The 19,698-nt window shown below is 38.6% G+C and overlaps 1 protein-coding gene across 1 annotated transcript in view; it reads left to right on the top strand.

Annotated features, from left to right (window-relative positions):
- EFNA5 (ephrin-A5) overlaps window positions 1–19,698 on the top strand; it is a 109,174-nt gene that overhangs the window by 68,116 nt on the left and 21,360 nt on the right. The window contains exon 2 of the mRNA XM_010007231.1: window positions 388–680. Coding sequence (XP_010005533.1) covers window positions 388–680 — 293 coding nt within the window. The remainder of the gene's footprint in view (window positions 1–387; window positions 681–19,698) is intronic.

The raw sequence follows: 19,698 nt of genomic DNA, 5'->3' as shown, positions 1-19,698 counted from the left end.
CAACTTTGGCTTCTTTCCTTCTTCCTGCTTCTTTTTCCAATTAATAAAAAGACAACACAACAAAATAAATAAGATACTTTCATAGTTTGTTTATCCAATGAACTGCAGGGAGTATGGAGAACTATAGGATATAACTTGGTGTGTATTATCAAGAGACTCATTTTGTAAGAGAAGAAAGCAAAACCTTTATCCAGAAGGCCATCTGATTACGGTCCTGCATGAGCAATCTGTGATAATTCTGGTGAATTGTAGGGGTTATTTCTGAGAGTAAATGTGCATGACTGGACCAAAATCGACTGCAATTAGTGGTGCCCTGTTTATGCTACACTACAACAAAGTCATCCTGAGTTAACTGTGCTTACTTCTGAACTTTACTTGTGATTTCAGATTCCAGCAGGGCGACTACCACATTGATGTCTGTATCAATGACTACCTGGATGTGTTCTGCCCTCACTATGAAGACTCGGTGCCAGAAGATAAGACCGAACGCTATGTTCTGTACATGGTGAACTTTGATGGCTACAGCTCCTGTGATCACACATCCAAAGGGTTCAAGAGGTGGGAGTGTAATCGACCACATTCCCCGAATGGACCACTGAAGTTCTCAGAAAAGTTCCAGCTCTTCACGCCCTTCTCGCTAGGATTTGAGTTCAGGCCAGGCCGGGAATATTTCTACATCTGTGAGTATATAGAGATTTACCACTCTTGCACATCAGGTGCTAATTTTTCACCTATGCTCTGTGAAAATACAGGGGGCCAAACATTATATAATGCAGATGTTGTACAGCAAATGCAGGCTTTACTGTCCCCAGATACATTAGCTAGGAATCTAGCTAGTGAAAATGGGATTAAATCACAGCTTCTTTTCTCACATGAAATAACATGTCAGCCTGTTCAGTGCACTGTGGCTGAGGTTTAAAGCTAAATGAACTATTAGCTTTATTCCAGCACTCTGAGGTGGAAGAGGAAGGAGAAAAGAAGAGTAGGATGGAAACTGTCCCCAGATACAAGGAAAGTGAATTAATCCTTTGCACAAGAAATTCCTAGAATTTCTTGTTTGCTCAGAGGAAATATTCATTATTCAATTCAATTTTTCACAAAAAAATCATTACACATCTTCTATGACACTCATTTAACTGCGTCATTTAATTGTCAAGGGCTCCCTTAAAAATAATTGTTTCAAAGTGCTTTTAAAATACAAAGACCTTTATGATACTGAACTGTGCTTAGATGGAATTACTTTTTTTTTAATTTAACTGAGGGTAAAATAGCAAAAACTAGCAGCAAAGAGATTTTAATTTACTAGTAGCTTATTGGCTTAGTATTCAGTGAAAATATTTTTTTTAGGCATATTTCAGAGACACAAAAACATTTTTTTTCCTTTTTTGTAGTTTTATTATTTTCTGCCTCCATTCTTCTCTCTGCTGAGGACAGTAACAAGGTTGGTAGTGCAGCAGTTGCAGGGAAGCACTGTACACTAGGTAAACAATTAAATGCAAACATTTTCAGGGAGAATTATCCATCATGGCATGTTCTTCTCTTAGTTTGTGCTGAAGAATCAAGATGGTGAAATGTTGTTCCTTGTTTCCTCATCAAAATTTTAAGCAGGCTCTAGTCCAGGCTATGGAGACTGCCGTAGTTACCTTTCTGTATCTGCACATTAAAGAAACCACTGCTTCTCCAGGGAAGATTTCCTTTCCTCTACAGATCTGAAACCTTTGCCCTCTCTGCAGGAGAGAGGGGTGGCTGGCTATATAGCATTAGTCTGGTATTTTTTGTTTGAGGGTTGCAGATTATGTCATGTAGTCTAACCTCCAGAAAGACAGATATTCTAAGTAATTGGTTAGGGATTTAGCTTAATTACTGTGTGTTTTGTGATTTTTCAAAAATCTTGTAGTTTACCTTTTAAGGATGTGACTTGCCTCACTTGTTTCCATTATTTTTAGAAAATTCAGTGTTCATTGGATGTTCATTCTAGGAAAATGCAAGAAAAAAAATCTGTCTTTCTGATACCAAATTTGTATTGAGGAAGTGGATTCAGCATTGCAGACATGCAATCAACAAGTACTGATGGAATTCACTTTTGAAAGAAGAAAAGGTTATTAAATATTTACGGAAAAAATAACTTTTTTTTTAGTTAGAGGGTACACCGAGGGGCTAGGAAAAATGAACAATCAATCAAAACCCGAAGCTTCATTTTTTACTTAGTTCTTAGCAGGTCCTCACCTCAGATATGTTAGCCTGAAAAAAATCAAATTAAATATAGAGAAAACAGAAACTGAATACTTTACTATTACAACACTGATTTTAATATCCTTCTGAAGGAAGGATAAGTTTGGATATGCAGGTTAAGGTGGGGTACTGTGCAAGAGCAGATAAATACAAAAGCAAGGAAGGTGAATAAGAAAGATCTTCAAATGTGTGTAGTTTTGTAGTTCAAAATGAACATCTCATTTTCATTGCTTTATTAAATGTGTTTTGGTTTTATTCATATGCTAATTATTGAATAAAATATCAGTAAAAACTTAGTGCATATGCATTAGAGCTGTTAAAATAAAAAACTGAACACACAGCTAGAACCAGACTGGTACACATTACTACAAAATCCTGACTGCACTTTCTGAACCAACCTCCTGTGTTGATTCAAGTTAAACTGCATTGCTCTTTTCTTGAAATAAATTTACCATTGGCATAGTGTCAGAATTCAGCTGTAGTGTATGCTTCTCTCTATGAGTCATCAGCCCAGTTATTCCATCAAAGAATTCGATATGTGACAAGATTCATCCTTAAGAAATCTGTGCTGGTTTTACCATGTTATCCTCCAAGATGTTTTATGTATTGTTTATTTAGTTATTTAATCACTGCAAATATTGTAATCTATATATGCTTATACCCTTTTCATAGGGAGTCGGCTAGGTTTGCCTTTCATAGACCTTTTGCTGTTCTCCTCCTCTCTCAGAGATCTTGAAGGTTTTTGCTAGCAGTTAGCAGGCTTTACATGTAGTTTATCTAAACATTTCTCAAGTGTTTCTTTCTCCATTATTATTGAGAAAAAAAGCTTCGTACAGCTTTTAGAAAGCCACTTGTCCTACCTGTAATTTATTTGTATAACCTTTTTTGTTACTTCTCTTCCCAGTTTAATCTCATGCATGCATCTTTCTGAATTTCTTTCAAAATGCTTTTGCTGTTTCTTTCGATAATCTTTAATGATGGGTAATTTTCTGTCTTTCCTTGGTTTTGCCATTTATTTGGATGAAGCTTCTCATTGTCAATTCAGGAAGCTTTTGTTGTAAACATACTGCTTCTCACCATGCCAGGACGGTATGCTTTTGTGCTTTCAATTTAATTATATTAATAAATAATACAGTATTTTTACTAATTCTTAAATTTGTGATTAAATTAAGAAACTGAGCCGGTAAAGTTGTACTTGCATCTGTACATACAGTTCTTAATAACATCCAGCTCTTCTGTATTCCTTTTCTTCATAGAATATATTTTCAGGGAATCTGCTGCTGCCTAGTCCCTTCATTTTCTTAATGTTTGCCTTTGTTCACCAACATCTTTGTTCCCCTGCAATAATTCTGCTTGTCCTGAAATTTCTGACTCTTGCCTCCTGAGAGCTTTTATAGAAATTACTTTCCACATTAACAGTCTTAGCTGCTGCTCCTATAGGAGAACTTCTGATTTTTAGAATTTCAAATATAAAATTGTCTGTCTTCTGTTGGCTTGTTCCATCTCTGTGACTCAAAGTTTTCCTCACCGTGTTCCAAAAACTGTGGGACTGCTTGAATTCTGCCATAATTTTTTCTAATATTTACCAGGTGGTTGGACTGTCTCTCTGCAACCATCTGCACACCTCTGTGAGCTTCTCTGATTCAAAAAAATTTAAGGGGAAAAAGAGTTGTTGGAATGTTAATAATACCTCCACTTATTTTAATTTCATTTTTGCCTATTAATTAATTAGTTAGTTTATTTTATTAATAAGGTCTCTAACTGAACACTTGTTGAAGCAATAACAGTCTCCTATTACAATTAAATTGAACTTCCCCTCTTTTCTCCCTTCTGCCACATATTGTGTGTTTCAGTACCAAGTATGCAATTACTTTTCTTCAGTCTCTCATACAGTCTTCTGGCAGTTTCTCTGTCCTGTGCAATTCCATGTTTCATGGCAGGATTAATTTTTTTGGAGGTTTCTGGCTTTTTGTCACAAAGCTGTAAGCACATTTTAAAATAGTTATCATCAGGTTGCCTCATTCCTGTTCCTTTCCATCTGAGGTTCTTTCTCCAAGTGGCCTAGCCACTAAATTCCTAGCGATGGGGTAGGACATGAAGCCACTACTTCTTGGTGGTGGTGTTGGTAAGGATTTTTGGTTATTAAAGAAGAATTATTGACAGACTTCAGAAGTTAACACAAACCTAACAAAAGCTTTTCATGACTAAGAACCTGGAGTAGCTTCCCAGATTGCCAGCTTGGCTGTTACTCTTTTAGGATTGGTTTTACTGTAGCAAGAATTGAGAAAGGGGACTTCGTAGAGGCAAGGCTGTATAGCCTGTGTTAATATATGGGAGAAAACTATCAAGAAGTCTTTACACTTTCGTTTGTTAACAGTTACTTTTTAGTTTTGGTGTGCTTGAAGAATGGTACTGAACAGGTGCATGGTGTTTATTGGTCTTGCACAAACACCAGAGTACTATTAGTGGATATCCATGTTTTGCACGAACAGGCACAACTGACTTGGAGATTATTATTTGATTTAGGGATCTTCACTTGTTTTCCAGAAGTTTAGTTTGATATAATGGGAGCACAAAACAGAAAGATAGTGAACTGTAATTTTGGCCTATGAGAAAAGGTAAATGTGGGTCTCCAGAAAAAAACTATACTTCTCTCTTTTTTTTCACCCTGTTTTAGACCTGGAAACAAGTGTACAGAGGATGGAGTCAGGCTCTTTTCATTAGTGCCCCGCAATAGAACAAGGGGCAATGGGCATAAACTGGAACACTGGAAGTTCCATCTGAACATTAGCAAAAACTTCTTTACAGTGAGGGTGATAATACTCTGGAACAGGCTGCCCAGGGGGGTTGCAAAATGCCCTTCTCTGGAGACATTCAAGACTCACCTTGATGCAGTCCTGTGTAATGTGCTCTAGGCAATCCTGCTTTAGTGGGGGACCGGAGGGGTTGGACTAGATGATCTCTAGAGGTCCCTTCCAACTCTGATGATTCTGTGATCTCTCTTTTTTAGAACTAGTTGGTGGTGTTAGCACAGCACTTTATACCACTGATGATAATTGTACTAGGAAGTGCTATCTGAGGGCATAAATATGGTATTTCTCAGGTTTTGAGTCTGACTTATTTGAGGAAATTCCTACTGGGAAAGGAGATAATGTGACTCAGTTGCATCCTGGAGAATATTAGAATCAATCAAGGATTACTGTAGACAATTTGACTAATGGTTAGGTTACTTGCATTGTTTTGAGGAAGTCAGGTTACTTTTGTTATTGTATCCCAGATAGGGTTGCACAGTAAAGTTTAACTTGTAATACTCTAGAAAAACTTTTATTTCTTTTTTTTCATCCAGCACTTAGGACATATGGTTTCTCTTTAAGCAGTTGTACTGGTAAAGACAAGTCTCTTGGCCAGCAAGATGTTTTAGGTGGCAAATTACATCATCTTAGAAATTCAAAGAAGAGCAGTACCAAGCACATTTACCAATGTAAAGACAATGTCAGCCTGATTTAGAAATTGCCTTTATGTAAAGGCTCTTTCAAGTTCACCTTTACTCCTTGATGTTTGCCAATTGCCTAATTCTAATTCTTCAGAACAGCCTTATGGTTGTGAGGAACATATTATTTTACATTCTAATGGCAATACTTTGTATTGCTGGGAATTTCTATACTTCCATTTGTAGTTACAGTAAAGACTGGGTATCTCTTGCAGATCACCCATTGTATACCTGCTGTAGCTGCTTGTTGAGGCAGCTGGTTGTTTTGTATGCTTCTAATGCTACTTGTCTCACAAAGTCCTTGGCTAAATCTCTGTTTGGCTTTGTGACCAATATCCATGAACCTTTCTCTGTACGACAAAAAAGCCAACTATCCATACATGAAACCAAATTATTTTGCTTTTTCCACTGAGCAGTCTGCAATTGTATGAGGAGACATTTCAGCAAAGCCACTTTTGGATGGGTTTTTCCCCTCATATCAGTAAATTATATCATAATTATATTATAACATATAATTATATATAATTTATGCAATTATGTAAGAGAATCATATTATCTTATATGGAAATTATAATTATATTAACTTATATGGAAAATGCCTGATTTGGATATTTGCCTGGCATGGAACTGCCACAACTAGGACTCAAAGATGGCTTGGGACAAAGTTTGGACTTCAGTTCTAGAGAGTTGTGCAAGCTCTAGAGAAATGAGGAGAGCAGACTTACGGTGTATCTCATCATGCCATATTCAGCTTTTTCTTGGGTCAGTGGAGTCACTGTGTTTACTCCATGGGCTAAATTTTATTAAAAATTGTTTCTACTTGTGGAAATGGTTGACTGAAGCAGCATATATTTTGCTTTGAAAGCGCAGACTGGATTTGCCTTCAGCATGTAAAAAAAGGCAGTGTTCAATTCAACAGGTGTTATCTGATGTCGGTACTGCTGGTGTTTGTGTTTTATTGCTTTTTGAAGACACAGGGTCAGAAGATCCCTTTTGGAACTGTTTCTGTGGACATGCTGGTTCGCACCAGAAGCTAAAAAAATAAGGTTAACTGGATTAAAGAATGCTGAGGGAACTGCAAACATTTTTAGTCTCTTAGTTACACTTCTCATTTGGGGAAACATTATTTGTTGCCAGGTTTCCCATTAACCTTTCAACAAGATCTGATCAGCATAAACACTGATGCTACTTTGGAAGTATTGGCTCAAACATGCTACTCTACTACAAATCCTGCTTTGATAGCTACTTTAACAGAATCGCTGGAGATGTTCTGAATGAAATCATAGCAACTGAAACGGTTTGATAAATGATTACTTTAAAAGATATTTTGTGTGCTAACATTAGACAGACAAGGAAGGTGATCTTTAAAAGGGAATTCATGCTTAGCCTATTGTGTAGATTAAAGGACTGGTTTCTGTTAGAAAGCATCAGAAGAATTAAATGTTGGTCCTGCCAAAGAAAAAAAGCTGAAACAATCACCAGTGTCTGACAGATTTTGAGACTGCTAGTGTTAGAATCCTCAAAGGGAGCATTAAAAGCTGTTGAATCCTGGTAGCTGCAGAAATTCTAATGAGAGAAGGATATACTATATTTCTGCAACTTTGAAAGCTGTCTCATGAGCATGGTGTATAATGTCTTCACCACTGTAAGAAGACCAGTGACTTGTGTTGCGTTCTACTGAAGTACTGATTTTGGATATCTGAAGAACAAGGAAGTGCCCCCCCCCCCATGCAGAAAGAATGTCTTTCTTTGCTTCTCATCTAACTTGCTCGAGGAAGGCCAGTTCATTTATCACACAAGACTGCTGCTGTTAAGGTAAAGAGAAGGGTAATTGTTATAGAAGATTCCTTGCTGAGGGACACAGAGGACTTTGTATGTCAGCCAGACCCTTCCCAGAGGGAAGTCTGCTGCCTCTCTGGGGCAGGGGTGTAACCAGGAGAATTCCTGGGCTGGTACAGTCCTCCAATTTCTATCCACTACTGGTCATACACGTGAACAGAGATGAGGTTGCCAAGGGAAGTTCTAAGGCAATAAAAAAAGACTTCAGGGCACGGGGCTGAATGGTTGAGGAATTGAGAGCACAGGCGGTGTTTTCCTCAGTTCCTTCCATGGTGGGTAATGCTGAAAGGAACAGGAACACACACCTGAGTAACACACGGCTCAGAGGCTGGCGCCACTGATGGAATTTTGGGTTGACAATGGGGGTGTTTACATTTGGCCTGCTGGTACCAAAGACAGAGCAGAACTATCACTAAGGGGGGAAAGGATTCTTGGCCATGAGATAGCAGGGCTCACTGAGAGGGCTTTAAACAATGTTTTAATGGGGAAGGGGATAAAACCAGGCCCACTAGAGATGAGCCCAGGGGTGACACGCCAAGGTCGGGGATGAAATCAGTAGCCCAGCTCAAGTGCCTCTGCACCAGTACACACAGAATGGCAAATGAATGAGATGAGCCGTAAGCCACTGTGTCTCAGGATAGCTATTTCTTAGTCACCAACATAGAAACGTAGTGGGATGGACCTTCTGACTGAAGTGCTGCAGTCAATGCTCCTTCGTGAGTCCTTCCCACGGGGTCCAGAGCTGCTCCAGCCTGGGCTTCCCACAGAGTCAGGGGCTGCTTCGGGAACAGCCAACTCTGCTGGTGCCTGGGTCTTCCAAATCTGCACAATCAGAGTCCACTGATCACAGAATCCAAGACCAGTGGCCAAGTTCACCCCTCCTGGTGCCTTCAGGGAACGTTCCACCACGTTCCTCCATGAGTGTAGGGGCACAGCTGCCATCTCGCCATGGGTTGCAGGAAAAGTTCTGCTGGGGCACCTTCTTCCCCTTCTTCCTCACCAACCACCAGCACTGCTCTGCCTCTCCAGCTCAGCTCTTCTTTTTGTGATAGCTCTCCTCAGAAGTTTTATCTCAGTTCTTTTTTATGTTAATTGCAGAGGTGCATCTGTTGTTCCTCTAGTGTCTCCTTGGCTGGTTTTGGAGCAGGGGGAGCTTCTCAACCATACCAGAGCCACCCCTGGGTCCCTTGCCTAGCTACCAAAAAAAACACCAAATCTGCACAATCAGAGTCCACTGATCACAGAATCCAAGACCAGTGGCCAAGTTCACCCCTCCTGGTGCCTTCAGGGAACGTTCCACCACGTTCCTCCATGAGTGTAGGGGCACAGCTGCCATCTCGCCATGGGTTGCAGGAAAAGTTCTGCTGGGGCACCTTCTTCCCCTTCTTCCTCACCAACCACCAGCACTGCTCTGCCTCTCCAGCTCAGCTCTTCTTTTTGTGATAGCTCTCCTCAGAAGTTTTATCTCAGTTCTTTTTTATGTTAATTGCAGAGGTGCATCTGTTGTTCCTCTAGTGTCTCCTTGGCTGGTTTTGGAGCAGGGGGAGCTTCTCAACCATACCAGAGCCACCCCTGGGTCCCTTGCCTAGCTACCAAAAAAAACACCAGCACAACATCAGAGGTGGTTGCATTTCGAGTGTGGATGAGGCTCTTTATACTGTTACTTCACTGGGATGATACCAGATTAATAAAGTGAAGCATGTAGATGAAAGGATTCTTAGAAATTGAGAGTATTATTAATAATTGTGGGAGGACTTAAAACCCTGTAACAGTGTTCTAGTTTGATTTCTGAGGAAACTAAAACCTGTTTAATGAGCTGTTGTATTGGAAGTATGCGTTTTGTAACATGGAGCAGATGCCTACAGAAGTGCTTATCATGTAGTAGAGACATTTGGAATAAGAGTGTTGTAGTTCATTGCCGCCATGCCATCAGCCTGTTAGTCTTCCTGTTCCTCAGACTAACCCACCAAGATGGCACTTCAGCACTTTGTTTGCTGATACTTTCTGTGTAACATGTTACAAACCAAGGATATATGCATAGCCACAAGCCATAGACCAAGATAAAACTTCCTCCTCAATGAAGAAATGTTTCCAGATGCAGAGCATTTGGCTGATCATCTTTTTTCCTAAGTTAATATCCAATGTTCAACTCCACGTTTTCATAAATACTTGGATTTAAAAGAAGCAAATTTGTTTCTAAGCTACTTAACCCTCTGATACTAGTGGAGGCTGTGAAATAGGCGAACGTTAGAGAGTTCTCAATAACTTTTTTCGCCCAGTAACGCATACTATTCAGACAAGGTAGCCAAGACCCTGGGCTCAAAACAGCACATGGAGTTAATGCTTGTATCATCAGGATTCTTGATAAGTTGATATAAGTCACATAGGATAAGATTCTTCACAGAGTATTCAGAAATGCATAGAACTGCTTTGTTCTGAAAAATTTCAGAAAAATCTTTTAAAACTTCCAAATGTTACCACATTCCTTCAGGAAAACAGTAAGTTGTCCTCAGATCTACATCACTGGTCAAATGAGATTTTTACTGCCTCTAAAATTTCCCTGGATTCCCTTTTAAATAATGGATATTTAATATTTAAAGTATCAAATGGTATAGCCAGCTAGGTACAGCACTGCTTTAGGGAATTAAGAATGGCTTGAAGGTATATCAGACTTCACTTGTGCCATACCTCTATGCACAAAAGTAACCAGGGTCCTTATGACAGATATGGGGAATAACATTGCTGATCTTCTGGGAGAGAAATTATCTTAATTATTTGAAGCATAAACTGAATGGCAATATATTAATCAATTTAAAGAGTCCTGACAATTCAGTTGTAGTCTTGGTCAGAATGTGTTCAGGGAAAAATACACCAGAACAGTTTAACCTACATTGTGTTTTAAGAGTTGTAGGTGGAGGTAGTAGTGAAGCAAAAATTCAGAGCTTCCAAACCCCCTTGCTCTCTTAACACTCCTCACCGAAGTAGGAGGTGAGGTGCAGCTAGTGGGTCTTTTCCTGAGATGAAGACCCAATAACAACAAACAAGCTGTTTTGAGCAGGAAGTCTTTCTTGCAAAGCTGGGTAGTACTGCAGATTCTCTGTCATAAGTGCTCTGATGAGTCAGCAAAACACCCCAACTAATATACACCAAAAACATGCATGTTCAGTTTTATATCAGTGAGTTCCCAGAATGCTTTTACATAGTAATTTCATTTCCTGGAATTGGCTGTCTTTGTAATTATGCATGCTTAAGGGTCTCCTGTGGGGGTCTTTGTTGATTCTAGTCCTTTGTCATCTTTGTCCTGTCTCTCCCTGGTCCTGTCTCCAGTCTCCTGCTGGTGGATTGCCCAGGTGGGTCAGAATCAACATGAGTGTTGTCTGTAGGCACCACAGGTCTTATAAGACTTCATGTTATCACAGCCTGCAGGATGCTTGATATAATTGATTGACAGTTTCACAAAGCACATTGTTTTAAAAATAACCCATTCAGCTAACTTATTACAGCAAATTGATTGTTTTAGTAAGTTTTTATCAGGCTATATTTCTGTTGAATCTAGTAACAAGTATCCTATGACCATCAGTATGTTTCTTATTACTTGGTTTTTGACATGTCTACCTTCTGTAATACTGGGTCATCTTCCTGAATCTTGATGCCTGTATCATTAAAAAATGTATGTGAACTACTTCTCTCTAATATTTTAGGGTGTTGCAGGAGATAGCAGCTGTGAGGCACTGAAGAATGCACTGTTACAGCATAGAGCCCTGTGCTGGGATTGAAGTCAGGATCCCTAGCAGCAGCTGCAGCAGGGCTTCCTGTCTTTACCCATGCAAATGTATTTCTGCCAGAGACATCTTGAGCAGAAATAAAGTAGCCTTAGGCTAAAAAAGACATTATGTCTTTCTTAAGCACCCCAGGGTTTGTAAGAGAATGCAACCTCTAGTCTTGAAGAGGGCTTAGTATTAACACTTCTCTGTTTCTGGCTGGTAATGCACAATAAGTCATGAATTTGTTTTTCCATGAATTGTTTTACCTGAGGGAAAGGGATTTATGTCTCCAGCTCCCCTTGGTAATTCATGGAGATTGGATGTGACTTCCTTAGGTCCTTTCTGTAAATAGCAACAAGAAGTAGAAGAGAGAAATGGCATACTCAAAACTCCACAGGCACATCAGCAAGGTAGAAAAAGTGTTTCTTTCTTCGAGAGGTGCTGAAGCAAAGCATATGTTTGTTCAAAAATAAAAATATGTTCCAGTGAGGGTGATTAGAGTGTTCACATGTGAGCAACTGACATGGGTAAGTTATTGTTCAGCATTTTCTTTGCTCAAATTTTCTTATACTTTACAAGAATTAGTATTTTATTAGCAGTTGAATATAAACAGGCATATTATAATGCTACTGGAGTTTCAGTTTAACAGTCAAGTGTAAGAACATGTTTAATGTATGTTTATAACAAGACAAAGATATTAGTTGTCAAACCAGTTGTCTGAAGCCTTGAAATATAGATATTATTTATTTTTTACCATTGGTAGTGCTGTATCTCTTACCTGGGTCTCACTGGAGTAATCTGTGGTATCACAAGACTGCCCTGAGGAATGAAATGTCTTGGCAGCTGTTCAGCACTGTGCTGTGAAGTGCCCACATTCCAGCCCACATGCTTTACTGCAGTACTGAGTTTCAAACATAAATTGGGAAGATTTTAGCTGTCTCCCATTGTAGCACTAAAATTTGCTGCCAACTAGGTAGCAGAAGCAGCAGCCACTTCATTGCTTCACAGCTTGTTGTGACTGGCTCCCACCTCTGTACAAAATGTGGCACTTCTATCTTTTAAGAGGAAGGTGTTAGATACCTTTCACTGCTGACCCTTTTCTCCTAGCCCAAGCAGAGCAATCAGCCAGTATGGTTAGAAAATATTGCCAGAGATAGTTTCTCATCTCTAGTGCTGCATTTGTGGTAACTTAGAAACACACACCAGTGCAACAGCATTTTTTGTTCACAGTCCCGTTTGACATACTCACTGGCAGCTGAAGCAAAATGGTGTAAGTTAGTCACTGTCACGTTTAGGCATTATAAGTGGAATTAGTAATTTATATTAATCACCAGTGTTTCTCCAGGTTTTATTAACAAGCAGATTGGCTGCCAAAATGCTTTCTGGAAGACATTTTTTACTCCTTACTACCACAGAGAACAAAACATTATTATGGGCATTTAGATAAAGATTAACGGTTTCAGCAATTCATTTGAGAAAAACTGTATTTTACTATACATTCCACTTCAGTGTGGACTGTCACTGCCAGTATGATTTATCACCTCCTTGATAAAATTACACAGTGGAGACACAAGACAGTGTAATTCATTTTGAGAGCAAAACCAGGTTAATCAGCAAAGCAGAATGAGATTAAAAAACAAACCAGGCCCACATTTCTTAATTTTTCGGCAAGTCCGCATTTCCAATAGGAGAAGTGAGATGTCTAGCTGACGTTTTAGCACGTCTTCATGCTTTCTCCTTTTTTTTGTGTTGATCATGCCTTTTTTTTTCTTTTTTTTCTCCTCAGTATGGCTTTGTGTACCCTAGGAGAAAAAAGAAGTAGTACATGTGAGTGCTACATATTTTGTGCATCTGCAGTTAGTTCTGTGGAGTGCTGTAGAAGTGGTCTATGAACTCTGTACAGGGTGTAAATAAATGACTAGAATTATAAGAAAGAGCTCAAAATTAATCCTGCAAAGTTTAACAGCAAGGCAGGGCAGACTGACAACATAACCTTCTGTCTTGAACCAGGTTAAAGGAGATTTGCTGCAAAGGAAACAAACAAGGGTTAAAGGAGAAAAAAACTAATTACAGAGAGATTAAACATTAAACATTGGATGTTTAAGGATCCTGTGAAAAGAAAGTCTAGTCTCAAACATAACATTTATTCCTATTATTTCTTTCTCTCACAGAGAATCATCTGAAGCATCATTAGGTTATAGTTATTTTCAGTGAAATATTTTACAAGAAAGGGCATGAGAAAATTAGTAGAGGTAGTGTTTTTCCCCCAAGAAACTTAGTATGGCTAATTCTCAAACTGTAGTAAGGATCTGTTTGGCATCAAACTTAAAAAAATTCTTTGAGAGTGATTCTGTTTAATGGAGGTTATAGAACTCCTGTAACATGGAGTTAATAAGCAACTTCTTTCACCAAAATTAACAAGAGGCAGCTGATGACTTAATTGCAGTCTGAGAACTTTATGATATCCATGTCTTAATATAACCATGTGTGAAGCATGCAGTGAATCTACTTAGTGAAGAACCTATTACTACTTTTTCCCTGGTGTTGCCTCAGAGATACCATTCTTTCAGAAATGACAAAATGTTTGTAAGAATGTTTGCTTCTATACTCACTGACCTATTTTTCTGTATTTATCGTGTGTTTATTTAGCAGCTACAAGTGTATGGATTGTGTGCTCTTATATGTGCATATATATACACACATATTAAAAAAAATAATAACATGAAAAGTCACATATTATTTAAATCTTTCATAACAAACTTTTTGTGTGAGATACTTTAGTTATTGTTATTATAAATTTGCTGATTTTGTCAAACTAAAAATAGACTGAATGTATTTGTGATATAAAATGCCAGAGAGCTGCCTTCTGGGAATTATATTCTACTTTAACTAGATTATCATTCTCCTCTGTAGGCTGAGCTGTTCTTTCTTGTCCTCAGTGTAAACATGCTATTATCACTACACATAACGTGTACTTTCTTAAGTGAAAATGAGGTTAGAAATAAATTCAGCCTTAGTTTAGATAGGGGACTGCTTGCTATACTTTTCAGAGGAGAGTTGTGACTCTGTGAGGTTTTAACTTTACTTCCCTGCTGTCCTTAGTTCTGATCCACTTCTTCCTGGTAATAGATGTGCATTAGAGGAAAAACATTCCCACTGAAGTCTCTCATGTTGAAGAAAATGGCAGAAGGAACTGTTATTTACAGATGTGCTCCAGTTTATGTAGTGAAATATCCAAACCAGAAAATGTTCCATTTCAGTAGTTATCCAAACTGTGTGTCATGCTATTGCTACCTTCTTAACCAAATGAAAACGTGCCCTTTCCAGGAGCTTTGTGGTTATGTGGAACTGAGTTCTGGGTAATGATGTTTGCTGTGGGGGGAGATTTGAGGGTGCTGTGTACTCTCATACCCTTGAACTGCTCTTTTCTCAAACACACCAGTCGTCTTCAAGACACACTTGTCTTCATTGGAAGCAATAGTGTTGCTTCTAACAAAATTATGAAATAATCTGGAAATGTAATAATCCATTATTGATTTCAAAGAAGTCTAAAAGACGTGCATCAAGAATGAACTTGGGAAAAGCCATTATAAAATACTATCTAGGTAGGATATTTCTTAATATGCTAACCTACCTGAGAAGGTAGGTTTCTGCTGACAACTTTCTCATTTTAGTGCACTAGAGAGTATTTTGAGTGAAAAATAGTCTTAAGCCAAAAATAAATCTCTTTGGCTGCCTGATGCTACATCTAAGTCCTAGGCAGAAAAGGAAGATAAATTTTTCTGAACTGTGTCACATATGAGGATGAGGAACATTGTGCTTTAGAAACATAAATTAAAATTACACTTTTGGTACTTGTGTGAGTACAGCTGGATTTTCACAAGGACATATGCCATTCCACAGATTGCTTGTCAACATTATTCTTTGTGCTAATATATACATTTAATTCTACACTTCACCCTTTTAACTGCACTGAACCCTTATAAATATGATGTGAACTTATAAGCACATGTACAATGAAGTCATCAATGAAAGCCACACAAATAAAACAATTGAAAGTACCATGAAATTGCCCTAGCTCTTCTGCAACTGTATTTTAGGCTGAAGAAAGAAGACAGTGAAATGATAGCTTGGGGGCAGGGGAGGGGGGGGAGGGAAATGACACATGAACAGGGGCAATAAGGTTTTTTTCTATGCCATTTCATGAAGAAACAAGTTTTGTTTTTTTATTTTTAGACAGAAGTTTCCCACTGTTGGATTTACTTCAGATTTGAAAAGTAAATAGGTACTGTGTATGTGTATTGAATGCTTAAAATATTAATTTTATTTACTATAACTGGACTTCGGAAAATAAGTTTCTAACAACTATCCATACAGCTTAATTGATCATTTCAGTCTTTTTTTACTTGACAATCAGTGGACATTGATTTTGGTGCATTCCACTGGAGTGGAATCTTTATTTAGGCTTTAGGGGACTGCTGTCTGAACATACAGATGTTCAAAATAGAAAAAAAATGCTCATAATCTACCTAAACCCAGGGTAGATACAATATATGTAATTTATTCTATGTAAATTGTACATATGCTTCTTCAATCCTGTTCATCCTTGATCCCAGTCCAAAAGTAGCTAAAAAAAATAGATTGTATATTACAGATTATTTGCCAGAAGCACTAGCATTTCCAATTAGAGTAACAATTTTAGAGGCACTTAGCTGTCACTTAGGCCTACAAATAGTTGGCCAGATTTCTAAAATGTTTTGCCTATGAAACACCAACTTCTCCTGAAAATGTGATCTCTATCATGAATTGTAAGCATCTTGAAAGTTTATCTGTATGTTCTTTTGGATGGTATGTTTGAGCATTACCAGGTTTTTTTGCTTGTTTGTTGTAGGGGGGTTTTTTAAGTGCAGATACAGCTTGCTTACCAAATTGAGCCCCATTTTTGCTCTCCCACAATCAAAGGCTGAGATAGTCTAGTATTGTTAGCTATTCCTTCCTTTTAAGCCAATGTGCAACTGTTAGCTTAGAAACACATAAAAGAGTGTGTTGATGTGGATGGAAACTGACATGGAAGTATAAGGTTTCTTTTCCGTTTAACTTTTTAAACAGCTGTCTCTCAAGAGCAGGTGTGTATGTCTCTAGACAGGCAGTGCTTTAATCAGACAGAAACATCTAGATGAGGATAGCAGTAACAGAAGGAGCTGCTGCTTTGGGCTGTCTTGGCCTGTTGCTCAGGTGATACCATGGTTCTCAAAGGTGGTGGGGTCTCCTGGTATGAAGGTGCTCCATTAATTAACAATGGGATTTCCCAAAGAGCTTTTGTCATAAATTGTGTAGCAGAACTTTGATATTAAGCTGACGAAATTTTTCTACATCTGCCTGTAGGTGGGTATTTTTGTAAGCAGTCCAGTGGGAAAATTTTAAAGAAGAATAATTTTTTTAAATCCCACTTTCATCATGAGCCACTAATATCCATGAGCTCTGGATACAACCACATGAACTTCCTCCTATCCCAAGCAAATACACATACTTTCTATAGTTCAAGCAGCTGGAAACTTGTCTTTACAAATGCCATCACCTTCCATTGGAGGTGGTTCCCACTACTGCTGACACTTGGGCTGAAAAGCAGACCTAATGAAGGAGTTTTCCAGCCCTTGGTGCATATCTGGTACTTGCTCTCCCTGTTGTGCTGCATAGCATACCAGCCATTTGTTGGCAAGTTCATATTTCACACTGCAGGGAATTGAAATGATTGAAGAGTCAGGAGAAGGGTTTTATTTGCAGTAGCCTGTGAATTCCTAGTCTCTGATCTGGTATAAAACATCTGCTTCATTAGCTGTTTCAAGCCTAGTTCCCTTCCACCAGCAAAGGTTACAGCTTCAGGCAAGCTGTGTCTATAATGTCAGGGGGAAATTTTCCTGAAGACTTGATTTAGTCAGAATTAAAGCATACTGCCACAGAATCCTTTTCTCAATTACTTCAGAAAAAGCAACCAGACAGTAAAAGTATTTACATATTAAACAGTGAGTAAAACAGGCTGCTAACCTCTGTTTCATGGAGGTTTTTTGTGAGAATTTGATATAAACCATATCTGTTTGTATGAGTGGCTAGAAATAGAGATTTGCTATTGTTCTGTTAGTGGGGGAAGTGACACTACCCATACCTGCTTAACTCTACTGCCAATGAGTAGAGTCCACAAGGACATCTCTTGTAAACAGATGTAAACATCTCTTCTAAACACTGTAGTTTATACATATTTTCAATTTGCAAAGTTAGTTGGTGTAATATTGGTGCACTTTACATAAAAGTCTTAGGGAATTGGCTCAACTGGATGCAATATTTGGAGAACTATTGATGTATTAAATCTTTCTTGTATTCGTGTTGGGGGAGTTGTCTCCTACCAGAAAAGTCAGGTTTTGAAACACTGATACTATTTGCAGAAATGTCATCTTGATCAACACTTACATATGTAAAAATAATTCTTTATTGCAATAGCACAGTTGGATTCAACCTTCATTAGAGTGAGTAGCATACTATTGTCTATGCCCTTCACTGCCATTAATGCAGTCTGTACAACATATGGCTATTTCCCCTCCTCAGAAAAAAATCCTTTCTCTAGCTTAAAAAAAATAGTAATTGAATATTTGCATATCTCCAAGAAGCCATGCCTGTTAAACTCTGCATTAATCTTCTGCAGTTCTTAGGCTGCTTTTGGTTTAAGAGCAAGAACTACTGCTTTTATGAAGTGCTTTTTTCTATAAAGTCAAAACCTCACAGCAGTGCACAGAAAGCCAGTACTGTAAAGGAGCTAAGTAGAGTCTTTAATAAAGAGAGCTAGATTGTGAGTTTTTTGTTCATATGGAGCAGATAGATACGGTTCCATCTGTTCCATATTCATAACAAAGAAGCTCACTTGCAGAACTGACTTCGCTGGAGTAGCATGGTAATGATCTTTTCACCATAGTTTGAAAGGATCTGAAAAAGGTCGCTTCAGCTTAGTGGAAAACAGCTAGTATGGGTAGTGCTTCAGACCTGCTATTTTTCTATAGCTCTGTTCCAGAGCATGCTTTTTCTGAATAAAACAAAATTAAAACATAAAACCTTCTTCCCTCTCCCCCTTGTCCTTCCCCTGCCCCCCTCAGTCCTTCTGAGGAATTCAGGATGTTTTCCCAAACAGAACTGGAATGACATGCTACAAATACAGGGTCAATTTTTCTGTATTTGGTCTTGGTATTAAAGGCAGATGTGTAATAATATATTCTGCCAGTCTGGGTTCTGTCTTCTGAACTTTTCTCATTATCTCTACTTTCCTAGAAAGAAGATGCTGTAGAAAATAAGAAGTCTACAAAATGTGTACAAAACTTCCTTGCTGGGTTTTGTAGTTAGGATGCTTCAGTGCCAGCTTTGGTTTTGATTACACATCTCATGGGCTTTCAAAAAAACAAAAAAATCCAGCTTAATCCAGTAAAATATTATTGTCTGTGCAAGGTATTTCACAAGGAGAGAATAGAAAAATGTGGGAGTGTACCACAAGCACTCTTACTTGACTAAAGAACAAATCGTAGGGAGATCCCTATAAGATGAGCTGGAAGTCTACAGAGATCTTAAAAATTAACTAGAATCATGGAACAAGAGAGATCCTTTAATGTCTGGTTCTGACTGTGCAATATCTGAAAGAGGCCATGAGACAGACCCAGATTCACTGTTTTACTGGCTGAGGTGTGCTGGACCCCATGTGTCTCCATAGTCTAGGATCGTTGATGCCTGAGGCAGCTGTGAGAGGGGGACAGCCCAGTACCAGGCAACTGCCTTAGCTTTTACTGCAGCATCCATGGAAGCATACTGAGGTATTTTCTCTGGCCTTCTAGCCAGCAATACTGTGTTATATAATTCATAGATTAAACAATACACACATATTTGCAGATCTAATGCTTCCCCTTGCCCCAAATATTTGGTCTGAGACAGGGTTTTTTTTTTGTTTGGGTGTTTTTTTAGAGTGCTGCATATTTTGCTTTGTGGCAGAGTAAAGTAAAATCTTAGCCATCCCATGGGTTTTCTTGATTTTTCCGACAGTCATAGTTCTGACAGTCTACAGTCCTTTTCTGGCATAGGTGAAATACATCAAATCCACGAGAAAGAAGCAGTTCTCCTTGATAAGGCTGCAGCTATTCTCACATAGATTGTTTTTTTTCATACACAGATGAGGGGCCTGGCAGAAGTCATTCTTAGACTGCTCTCCATCATGCTTGAAAAGTCCTGGAAAAAGGGAGAGGTGTCTGAGGACTGGAGGAAAGCTAATGTCACTCCAGTCTTAAAGAAGGGCAAGAAACAGGACCCTAGTAATTACAGACCGGACAGCCTCACCTCCATCCC

This window comes from Chaetura pelagica, unplaced genomic scaffold (assembly GCF_000747805.2).
Source record: "Chaetura pelagica isolate M959 unplaced genomic scaffold, ChaPel_1.0 scaffold40, whole genome shotgun sequence".
NCBI lineage: Eukaryota > Metazoa > Chordata > Aves > Apodiformes > Apodidae > Chaetura > Chaetura pelagica.
Note: the sequence above shows the minus strand (reverse complement) of the source record. Positions and strands in the feature narration are given on the sequence as shown.